At 35.7% G+C, this 12,578-nt stretch overlaps 1 protein-coding gene across 1 annotated transcript in view; it reads right to left on the reverse strand.

Moving 5' to 3' along the window:
- DNAH7 (dynein axonemal heavy chain 7) overlaps nucleotides 1–12,578 on the reverse strand; it is a 273,330-nt gene that overhangs the window by 101,071 nt on the left and 159,681 nt on the right. The window contains exons 43-46 of the mRNA XM_027563310.1: nucleotides 9,958–10,288; nucleotides 7,179–7,525; nucleotides 4,592–4,772; nucleotides 2,139–2,324 (exon numbers count right to left, since the gene is read on the reverse strand). Coding sequence (XP_027419111.1) covers nucleotides 2,139–2,324; nucleotides 4,592–4,772; nucleotides 7,179–7,525; nucleotides 9,958–10,288 — 1,045 coding nt within the window. The remainder of the gene's footprint in view (nucleotides 1–2,138; nucleotides 2,325–4,591; nucleotides 4,773–7,178; nucleotides 7,526–9,957; nucleotides 10,289–12,578) is intronic.

Raw genomic sequence — 12,578 nt, forward strand, 5'->3', positions numbered from 1 at the left:
AAGGAGTCATTGGAGAGGGCTGGATTTGGAGGGGTGCCCCAGAATGCTGACTTTCAGCATGGCACTGGAGGCAGTGCAGACACTCAGGGTACAGTGGGGACTAACAGAGAAGTGTAGGAAGCTCTGCAGCTACTTCTTCCATTAGTCCAAGTTGACGTAGAAGAGTAGAAAGAGGGCTCAGTGAGGATTCGGGTGATGACAAGTCTCATTTCTGCTCTGTCATTAACCAGCTGTGTGGTTATGAGCAATTTTCTTAATCATTATAAGCCTCAGGCTCTAAAACTGTCAAGCAAACAAGTCTAAGACTAGGTAAATAGTGTCATATTAAATGTTAATTATTTGAACTACAAGATGTCAATGCTATCAGTTCAGTTCGGTTGCTCAGTCATATTCAATTCTTTGCAACCCCATGGACTGCAGCACACCAGGCCTCCCTGTCCATCACCAACTCCCAGAGCCTACTCAAACTCACATCCATTGCGTTGATGATGCCATCCAACCATCTCATCCTCTGTCATCCCCTTCTCCTCCGGTCTTCAATCTTTTCCAGCATTAGGGTCTTTTCCAATGAGCTGGTTATTCTCACCAGGTGGCCAAAGTATTGAAGTTTCAGCTTCAGCATCAGTCCCTCCAATGAACACCCAGGACTGATCTCCTTTAGAATGGACTGGTTGGATCTCCTTGCAGTCCATGGGACTCTCAAGAGTCTTCTCCAACACCACAGTTCAAAAGCATCAATTCTTCAGTGCTCAGCTTTCTTTATGGTCCAACTCTCACATCCATACATGACTACTGGAAAAACCATAGCTTTGACTAGACGAACCTTTGTTGGTAAAGTAATGCCTCTGCTTTTTAATATGCTGTCTAGGTTGGTCATAGCTTTTTTTCCAAGGAGCAAGCATCTTTTAATTTTGTGGCTGCACTCACCATCTGCACTGATTTGGGGGCCCCCCAAAATAAAGTCTGTCACTGTTTCCATTGTTTCCCCATCTATTTGCCATAAAGTGATGGGAACAGATGCCATGATCTTAGTTTTCTGAATGTTGAGTTTTAAGCAAACTTCTTCACTCTCCTCTTTCACTTTCATGTAGAGGCTATAATCGTAGATAGTTGTTCAGACACAAATGAAGACAGAAAGCTAAGAAGAATATGAAACTCATGTGCCAGGACAAGGGCTTCAAGAACTCAGAAGCCTGAAGACAGAAGCATGATCAATATGAGGAATTTAAACCAGTTTGGTTAAAAGCAAGCAAACAAACCAAAATAGTGGCCTCCAAGAATCAACCCTACTTAAGAGAAACCTTGAAATCAAGTGAATCTCAACTGAGACCATGAACAAAACAAATGCTTTGTAAAGTGACAAAGCCCCACTTTAGAAGTGGGTTTTCATTTTTCTCTCCTCCCTTGACACCAGAAGCTATTGCCAAATGCTTCAAATTTCTCTTTATTCTCATTGCCTTCTTCTGCTTTGGAAGGGCCATGTCCTGGGTTGTATTCCTAAAGAGAGCTGAAGAATATGCTGGGTCTCATTGAGAAAGAAACTGAAAAGTGGAAGAAAAAAGCCGGGAGAAGAAGTAGGGTTAGGAGTGGGGTCAAGGATAAGACTGAGGCAGAATTCATCAGAGGGGTAGGAATTTGAAGCAGGGAACTTGGTATTTATTTTCTTAGGAAAGATGCCCCTGATCAATTGTTTTTAGGCAGGCTCATCTTTTCCTAAACTAAAACTGAAGGTTTAAGATGCTTTAGCTTCTGAAATCATTTGAAAATGATTTATTATTGAGACTCATTGAGAGTAGTTGATTAAAAACATCAAAAAAAATCCTGATACCTTTATACTTGTTTATAAGAACTAAAATTTTATTACTAGGGCCTACCATTTCACATGATGTGCTAAAGTAGATCTTTTTGTTTCAAAAACAATTCTAAAACAATTATAAGAGTATTTAATATAGTATTTTTTTGTCACCAAGCTAACTTACTGAATAATTAAAATACACAACTAAAAATCACTTGCGAACATTTTTCTCCCTCATACTTAGCAAGAAATCCAAACAACAACAACAAAAAAATCCAAGATTAACGTTGGATGTACCAGGAGGATCAAGAGGAGACCCTAGAGGTGGACAAGTATTCCCTACCTGTCGATAGTTAGATGTGAAGGCTCCAAGGTAAGCCACGACCCCTGAAGAAACAAGGATGTCCCCCGTCAGGTTGATGTACAGCTGCCCCAACTCCAGAGCTGTCTGGCTCCATCGTGTTTTCTCACCCCCAAGGCCTCCGATCAATTGTTCAGCTCGTTCTAGCTTTTTGCTGCACAGGTCAACCTCAAAAATAGAAGTAAACTTTTATCAACACCTACAAGTAGAGTAAGTTAAAAATTCTGCCAGATTTTAACCCCAGGGATACATTTTTAAATTACAAAGTCACACCTCGAGTTTTCCTTTTTTAGCTCTCTGTGGAAGAAAAACGTACAGTAGTAGTTCACTGTGAAGACTGGAGAGTCCATGATCTTTTAGACTTTTTTCATAGTAAAGAGAGTGTTTTAATCTAATTTGTGAAACTCATAAGAGGTATTTATCATATAACACAAACAACTGCTCTATTTAAGGAAATGAGCTACAGTTATGAGACACTGAAAGTTTTACCCTCCATTTTAATAATCAAAGTGCATTTTATTTTAAATATTCTATGAACGTTTCCCCCTAATTTAACTTACAGTTGATTTAATGATAAATTTAAAGGTTAAATGTTTAAAGGTTTTAATAATTTATGCTTACTTACAAAGCACAGTTTCCAAGCTGCTAAATTGTGTCAGCCTACTCAGACACTTGCAATTAACCTTAAATTAGGACATCAGTCAATAGCTGAGAGCCTACTTTGTGCATAAGGCTGTCAACCAAGTTTGATTATACATAATTAAGCAATGTTATTTTCAAAAAAGAGGAAGGATAATTACAAATGTGGAAAACTTGGGCAAAAGTCATTTTAAACCATGCAATAGCAATGTTCCAGTGGAATATCTGAATTATTTTCATTAATTATAAGTGACTTATCATTATTTTTAGAGGATGACAAGATTAAGTAAAGGTTATCTTAAAGTTCAAAATAAAATAATTTACATGAAAAGAAGTAAATTATTGATAAAAATAGAGACATTTAGATTATTTTAGAATGAGAATTTGGCTTGTACTTTTTCCTATGCTATTAATATTTATATTAATAATAACAAATGCCTTTAGTGTTAAACATATAGAATACCATAAGAGTTTATATAAAGATGGGTTTAAAAAAAGCAGAAGGTATGTAATTAGTAAGATTTTTGACACTTCTTTAAAAACCTTTCCTGTTAATTTTCCCTCTTTTTTTTTTTTAAATTTTCCCTCTTTTTATTACCTTTTGCATCCTGGTTTCTTTCTTCACACATTCTTCTCTCAACTAAAATGTTAAATCAGGTCTTGGACCATAATAAAGTTGTCATCAGAAACTACTATGTAAAAAATTTTAACCAAAATTTCTCTTCCAAAAGCAAGCTTTTAGTACACATATTCATTTTACATTACCATAATTTTATAACATTTTATTATGAAAAACAAATAATTTCAAACATACAGCACAGTTGAAAAATGTTTACAGTGAGCAACCACATATCTATCTGTTAGTTATATTATTTAAACAAAAATTGATCACTTGAAGACCATGTCAAATAATAGGACACATTTTTAAGATTAGCACAATATCACAGATTGTACAAATACAGAATTTGTGCACATATTGTACAGAAAGAAGCAGCCTAGTAGGATGGGAAAGAGAAAAGTATTAGAGTCAGATTGCCTGGACTTGGATCTAAACTTAGAAACTGGGTTGACCATGAGCAAGTTGCTTAACTTTTCTGTGCTTTAGTTTCTAGAAAATAATCTAAAAAGATTACCTCCCTCAGAAAGCTTTTGTGAGAATCAGTGACATAATATACATTGCTCTCAGAACAACAGTGCCTTGCACATGATAAGCACTCAATAAATGTTGACTGTATATCAAGATACTTGGACTTTTCTGGGGAACATAATCAGATCCTAGCAATTACTTTTTACAAAAGGTATCACTAAGTTGGAGTAATGATTTTAGTCTTAAAAACATTTCCAGTGGACACAGTATGGTTCTGGGTGTTGAGTTCTAATCTCAGCTCTGCCATTAACTTTCACATAACTGTTACTTAACAGTTTGGTTTTCCATTCTCTCACTCATAATGAAGAATGATTTAAATAATTTAGCTCAATATTCTAGTAATCTATAGTAGAGATGGTTGGCGATTTTTTTCTTTTTGTGGGATAAAGAGCCAGAAGATAAATATTATAGGCTTCATGGACCAAGAGGCAAAACTGAGGATATTATATAGAAACTTGTATAATCATTTAAAAATGTCAAAGTTATTATTAGCTTGTGGGCCATACAAAGGTGGGTTTATCCTGTGGTCCACTGTTTGCCAACTCCTGACCAGGAAGAAAACAGTATTGCTGTTTTTGTAGCTGCGTGAACATTATTCTTATTTAGAGTAACTGAAGATTTGCCTATGTCTGTCTGTATTATACTATACCTGGTTTTCTAAGTCAGCTTTCTTTTGTTTATTTAGTTCGAGTGTGTCCTGAAGCCTGGCCAGCTTGTCCTGAACGTCCCGAAGTGCTGCCTGCTTCTTTTTGAGACCATCCATAGCAATTTTAAGCTCCCCTTCAGCTGCAGCCAGTTTTATCTTTTTGGGAGCTACAATTTTTGCCACTCTGCCAAAAGTAAAATTGGAAAATTAAATACATGTTTAATATTCTAGTGTACTTTCCATCACTGAATTTACTTTTTAATTTTTTTAAATTATGAAAGAATGATAACACATTTACAGGAGACTTGGAAAATACAGAACAAGATTATGTATAGCTCTACTATATATTACAATTATTTTAAGTAAATACATTAAGATTTTTAGGTGGAGTTTCAATATCAAAATCCCCAAATTAGTACAACATACAGAAAGGTAGAAAGATATAGTAGACCTGAAGAGCACTGTGAACCAATTCAACATAATTAAGATTTACACAATTTTCACACAATAGTAGAATACATGAATTACTTTTCTAAAATCCTTATTGTAACTCAAGACACATCTTCACATAAAACCTATACTGATTTCTATATCTTACATTTAACAAAGTTAATACCAGCAATAAAATGATTCTCAAAATAGATATCAAATATATATAATATTTTCAAATAAGTGATTGCATATGTGTGTTAGTCGCTCAGTCACGTCTGACTCTTTGCAACCCCATGGACTATGGCCCGCCAGGCTCTTCTGTCCCATGGAATTCTCCAGGCAGGGTATCTTCCCGACCCAGAGATCGAACCCGGGTCTCCTGCATTGCAGGTAGATTCTTTACTGTTTGAGTCAGCAGGAAAACCCCTAAATAAGTGATTTTTTTTAAACCATTGATAAATATTAAATTGTTGCCAGTGTCAATTTTGGTGATTTTGGAAAAGGAGAATAAGCACATACATGTTAAATATTACAGTGTTTATGTAAACCAGTCTAACTCATTAAGGCTTAATAACAATGAAGAAAGGAAGGGTATTTTATGTCATTTTGTTCTTTCATTTTAATTTTTATTATTTTGTAGATTAATCTTATTATTTTATTTTCATCTCAAAATAGTTAAAATGATATTGTATACACCCACTTCTTCAGTTCCCCAACTCTTTTGTTTTTTCTCTTCTAGGCTTATTATATACATATAACAATTATGCTCCTGTCTTTATATTTTACTTTTTTTCAAATATCAGAATATACCCTTAACTAAAACCAGATATCTTATAAATATGTATGTCAGTAATAAAAGGGACTATGTAGGGGAAATTACAGATCTAAATTCTCTTCTAGAAAATGGAATCAGCGGTGTTACCATTCTAAGTAAATGTATGTGTGCATGTGTGCTCAGTTGCTCAACTGTGTCTGACTCGTTGCAACCCTTTGGACTATAGCCCACCAGGCTCCTCTGTCCATGGGATTTTTCAGGCAAGAATACTGGAGTGAATTGCCATTTCCTCTTCCCGGGGATCTTCTTAACCCAAGGATCTAACCTGTGTCTCCCGCATCTCCTGCATTGCAGGCAGATTCTTTACAGCTGAGCCATCAGGGAAATCCAAATAAATGATAAAACATTAAATTAAAATTTATCATTAACAGAATACATCATTGTCCAAAACATATATAGCATGTAATATAGATGTACACATCTCACATACAAATAGAATTGTGAGATTTAAAGATATCCTGTAATAGTTGCTTTTCAAAGGAATAACCAACAGTTTTTACTGTTTTGTATATGATATAAATATTTCTCATATAATCATCCATATAGGCTGTTTGTTTCATCAAAGAGTGTACGTTAGGTGTTGTTTTCAAAATGTGGTCCAAGACATGTCCCCTCCCCCTCGGGACTCCAATGAGGCTCTCCCTGTCAACTAAACATCTGTGTGAGGCTGTATTTTCTTCATATACTTTAGTCAAAACAACAGCCCACCACAGATTGAATGAAGAAGCAGATCTGAGAATCCAGCTGTCTTCTCTTAAAGAACATAGTAAAGAGATTTGCAAAAGTATAAAATGCCACCACTTTTCTTCCAAAACTTTTTGAAAATGTGGACTTTAAAAAAGAAGTATTTATGTAAAGTATTTGTTGCTTTTTAGAAATGAATCAGTAAATAATTTTTTTAAAATTCTCACTTTTAATTTCTAATGATAAAAAGGTTGGGGGTCTATAATCATTTTTTAGAGTGTAAAAGGTTGAGATGGTTAGATGTCATCACCACCAAATCAATGGACATGAGTTTGAGCAAACCCTGGGAGATAATGAAAGACAGGGAAGCCTGGTGCTCCTCAGTCCATGGAGTCGCAAAGAGTCAGACATGACTTAGCCACTGAACAAAAACAACAAAATGTTCCTGAGTCCAAAAAGTTTAAGTATCATTGTGTTATACTATGTAGTTGGTATAATCTTGCCTCCAGTAAACATGTCAGAGCAGGCATTAGACCTGACTTTCTGAGGAGTCTCTCACCTATGTAGTTCATAGGTTTTATAATACCTGAAGAACCAACCTGAAAAAAAAAGCTTGTTTTTTTTTTTCTCACTACTTACTTATCATATGAATCCATTGCTATGACCCATTTGCACAGACCTTCGGCTGCTGTGGAAGCATTTCTTATCTTTTCTGGAACAAAATCTGGATTTGGAATATAATTTTTTCTTATGATGTTCATGTAAGCTGGAGGAATATTGTCCTTGTCATATTCATGAAGTGACTGCAGAAATCGAATGTCACCCAGAAGTCTTTTGGCAGGACCCCAGAAATCCTCAATCTTTTTCCCTGTACCTGTTGGGTCAGGGATTTTGTCGGCTTTGATGCCTTTCAAGATGCATATAGCTTCCATAACAAGCTTGACACCAGCGGGAGGACTCTTCATGGATTTTACCACTGTAATGTCCTTGAAATAACAACATGCAAGAATTGTTTACATTGACTTGTGTGGTTCCTATTTTCAAACTAAGCCATAAGATAGAAACTCGCTACTCACTGACAGTGAAGTGTCAGAAACTGCTGACAGTGATAGAATTGTATCAGGAAGTGCTGAGAAGTTTATCTCAAAGGCAAAGTTAAAAATAAAAAAGAGTAATGGGAAAATACCCTGAGATCACTCACGACATGAAATCCACTTCAAGAACACATGAAAGAGCTTTTTATTGACTGTCCCAAAGTAAGAGCTTTGCTGCTTCTTAAAAACTATACAAGTTATAGATGCAAACAGAGAAATATAGAGAAACTGTACATATGTCTCCTGTAAAACCAATCACATATAGTTAACTCCTGCAAACATCTTACTTTATATTTCTCTACATCTTTTTCATGTGTATATGCTATAAACCAGTGTATCTGCCCTATTTTAACCGGTGGAATCATAGTATATCTAATATACATGCTGTTTTAAACTGTTCTATTTTAATAATATATAATAAACATACTCTTGTGCTAGTAAACATTTACATCATTTTTAATGCTGCATAGCTTTCTGATGTATAGATATGAACCATAATTCTAACACTCCATGCCTTTTTCTTTTTTACTATTACAATTAAAATCTTAATTTTTTTTTAAAGCTTTTGACAAATATTGACAAACTGATCTGCAGAAAATATATAAGGGTGCCTGTTTTATTACATATACCCTTAACAACACAGGTAAGCATTCTATCAGGCAAAAGAAATTTTATTTTGATTTGTATTTCTTTGGGGGCTTCCCTGGTAGCTCAGCTGGTAAAGAATCCACCTGCAATTCAGGATACCCTGGTTCAATTCCTGGGTTGGGAAGATCCGATGGAGAAGGGACATGCTACCTACTCCAGTATTCCTTAGGCTTCCCTGGTGTTTCAACTGGTAAAGAAACCACCAGTGGTTTTACTGGAGTGGCTACCCACTCCAGTATTCTGTCCTGGAGAATTCCATGAACTGTATAGACTTTAAATACAAGTGAGATATGATGTATTTTCATACCCTTATTAATTATTTGTGTTTCCTCCTTTTTGAATTGGTACTTCTTTATATCATTTACTATATTATGTTAGAGCTACTTTTTCCCCTTAGTGATTTGTAAGAGCTTTACACACAGAAGTATATTAATATTTTATTTGCCATGCAGTTGAAAGATTTTTTCCCTTAGTGTTTCTAAACTTCTATCCGTGGTGTTTATATGAAATAAAATGTGTTGATTTTTAGGTACTAAAATTCATTACTTTTTTTAGGTACAAAAATGTACCATTACATTTTTAGGTACAAAAATTCTCTTATTTTTGAAAAATACAAGAGAGTATCCAGAGCACATATATTACAAACAATATTGCTTAGTGTTTTCTTCTCTGATTTCTCTTATACCAAAGAAATCTTCAGTCCTAGTTTATATTCCACAATTATTAACATCTGACCTACATTTGATACTATTTTATAATATAATATAACTATTTATATTTAAATTTCTATCTGAAACCTATTTTGGAGGAAGGTGTGAAGAAAAGATCTAACACATCCTCTCCCGTGTGTGCATGTGAAAGTCATTCAGTCGTGTCCAACTCTTTACCACCCCATGGACTATAAAGTCCATGGAATTCTCCAGGCCAGAATACTGGAGTGGGTAGGCTTTCCCTTCTCCAGGGAATCTTCCCAACCCAAGGATTGAACCCAGGTCTCCTGAATTGCAGGTGGATTCTTTACCAGCTGAGCCACAAGGGATGTCCCATCTTCTAGTAATTTACGCAAAAGTTTAGCTGAGATTGCCAACGCTATTTTTCAAAATTCATCTTAATCTTTCTTAAATGAAATGTTCCCTTTCATGTTTTAATTTTTAATACTGTCAAAGCTATATTATAAAACAAAACATTTTGTTTTATTTTATAACATTATAAATTTTATACTAACAATTATTATAAATTATTAAAAATCATACATAACTTGTCATATGTATCACACACACAAAAAACCCACTGACAAACACTGACACCCCACCTTACCATATATACTGTAAGGCATATCTAGCTACAAGTTTCTAAATATGAAAAAGTGTACATAAAATAAAAGTGTATATTCATGCCCCTGTCAATTAAAGTTGCTCTGCAAAGTTCCTGAAATAATGATTGTTGTATGGTTGTTTAGAACATTTGGAAACTTTCTTTTCAAAACTGTCTTAGTCTTGCATGTCCATTTCTTTTTCCAGGTCAATTAGGGAATCTTTTGGCCAATTTGAAAATGATTTTAATCACATTCAACGTGGAGACTTTGGAAAGACAGACCAAACTGCAGCACACAATGGTAAGCACTTCCTTAAGTTATGCCAACAGGTCTCCCAGCAAGCCCACAGCTGTGCTCTTACCTGCGCAGTGAGGGTGTCAAGGGCTGTCAGTGCTGACTCTAATATGGGCAAAGCCCCCGCCAGGTCAGCATCACATTCATCTTTAATGGCTTTGGCAGCCATAGCTTGTTCGTTTGCTATTGTTTCATCAGCTTTCACGATTTTTTCAGTTTTGGAAACTTCTACCGATTCCCTCTCAATGATCAACATCATTTCATCAACCTCTTTGCTAGCAACTTTTAACTGAGGATGTAGAGCCTCTAACTCGAATTGCATTGTGGCTACTTGAGATGCAGCAGAATCCAGTTTATCCAAACCCACTTCATACCTCTTTTTCATTTTCATGACTTCACTGAAAGCAAAGAGATAAAACAAGGCTAGCTGTCAGGCTCTAGGCTTCTTCTTCAAGGAAAAAAATAAGTATTCTTTAGCTTTTCAGATTTTTTTCAAGGCATAACTAAAGAAGTGGACCTACTGTATAGCACAGGGAACTATAATCAATATCTTGTAATAAACTATAATGGAAAAGAATCTGAAAAATCACACACACACACACACATATATATAACTTAATCCCTTTGCTTAACCCCTGAAACTGACACAACATTGTAAATCAAGCATACTTCAACTTTAAAAAAGTGGTTTGAAAGATTTTTGCATAAATCAACAGTTGGTAAAAAATATGAACTCTAGAATTTTAGATTGTGTACAATTAAAAGCAGACAGTATGTCTTGGGGTTTTGTGTACTGCCAATATTATCACAGTATCCAGGCATATAACAAATTCAAAAGAAAAATATACTAAGTATAAAGCAAGGAACCTCCTCCATCAAGATGAATGATGTGCCTCTGTAATTAGTCATCTTGGGAAGTTTATTCCAACAACAATATTTTCCTTAAGATCTTTTTATAATCAATTATTTTAAATAAACTTCAGTACCCAAAATATATTGTTTGAACATTGCCAAATGTGGCACATAATTTTAATATGTGTTAAGTATCTTGAAATAGGAATTTTTCATTTAAAATACAAGTGGCCAAAGAATAAAGTTCAACTCTTTTTTGGTACAAAATTCTTATAAAGTAATAATAATTGATTTCAAAATAATATAATATTTTAATATACTTTAAATTTTTAATTTGCATTCATATATGTTACAGAGATAATTACACATCATGAGTAGAAAAAATGCTTCTTTATAATTTGTTTCATTTTAAATATCTGAGATGCCATAATGTCTCAAAGTAAAAAGTGATGCATTTTAGAAATTCTCTTCAAAAAGTAGGTTGGCATTGGTAACTAACCAACCCGATAATTGTCTAAAGATGGAAGCATACTCTTCAACTGAGTGATTAACTGGTTTGAGCCAGAAAACTGAAAAGGCTGTCACTGAAAAAAAAAGAAAACATTGCAAGTTAGGACCTGTTACACTTCTGTGATAAGTTGATTCCTCTGAGCAAAATATGTTACAGCAATGTGAACTGAGGAGACTCGAGAGAGGATACCATATAATCTGTGAGTTTGGTTTCAGTGGAACCCTTGTGGAGCAAGCACAGGAAAGGTCTGGCCCCCGGCCACCATGAAGCAGTTTCAGTGTGGTGGCTCAACCCACGGGACCCCTTGTTGGCTAAAACACTGGTTTCCTGGGAGGGAATCTGAGCGCTTGCTTCTAGGTTACAATACTGCTGCTGCTGCTGCTAAGTCACTTCAGTCGTGTCTGACTCTGTGTGACCCCATAGAAGGCAGCCCACCAGGCTCCCCCATCCCTGGGATTCTCCAGGCAAGAACACTGGAGTGGGTTCCCATTTCCTTCTCCAGTGCATGAAAGTGAAAAGTGAAAGTGAAGTCTCTCAGTCGTTTCTGACTCTTCGCGACCCCATGGACTGCAGCCCACCAGGCTCCTCCATCCATGGGACTTTCCAGGCAAGAGTACTGGAGTGGGTTGCCATTGCCTTCTCCGAAGGTTACAATACTACTTGGCTATAAAGATATCTGAAGACTTCAGCTATTAAGGGAAGAGTAACTACAGGGTTACTGTAATTGGAAAAGGTCAGTTTTCACTCCAATCCCAAAGAAAGGCAATGCCAAAGAATGCTCAAACTATCGCACAATTGCGCTCATCTCACACGCTAGTAAAGTAATGCTCAACATTCTCCAAGCCAGGCTTCAGCAATACATGAACCGTGAACTTACAGATGTTCAAGCTGGATTTAGAAAAGGTAGAGGAACTAGAGATCAAATTGCCAACATCTGCTGGATGATCGAAAAAGCAACTGAGTTCCAGAAAAACATCTACTTCTGCTTTATTGATTATGCCACCCCTTTGACTGTGTGGATCACAAGAAACTGTGGAAAATTCTGAAAGAGATGGGAATACCAGACCATCTGACCTGCCTCTTGGGAAATCTGTATGCAGATCAGGAAGCAACAATTAGAACTGGACATGTAACAACAGACTGGTTCCAAATTGGGAAAGGATTGTGTCAAGGCTGTATATTGTCACCCTGCTTATTTAACTTCTATGCAGAATACATCATGAGAAATGCTGGGCTGGATGAAGCACAAGCTGAAATCAAGATTGCCAGCAGAAGTATCAATAATCTCAAACATGCAGATAACACCACTCTTATGGCAGAAAGCA

This window comes from Bos indicus x Bos taurus, chromosome 2 (assembly GCF_003369695.1).
Source record: "Bos indicus x Bos taurus breed Angus x Brahman F1 hybrid chromosome 2, Bos_hybrid_MaternalHap_v2.0, whole genome shotgun sequence".
NCBI classification, from domain to species: domain Eukaryota; kingdom Metazoa; phylum Chordata; class Mammalia; order Artiodactyla; family Bovidae; genus Bos; species Bos indicus x Bos taurus.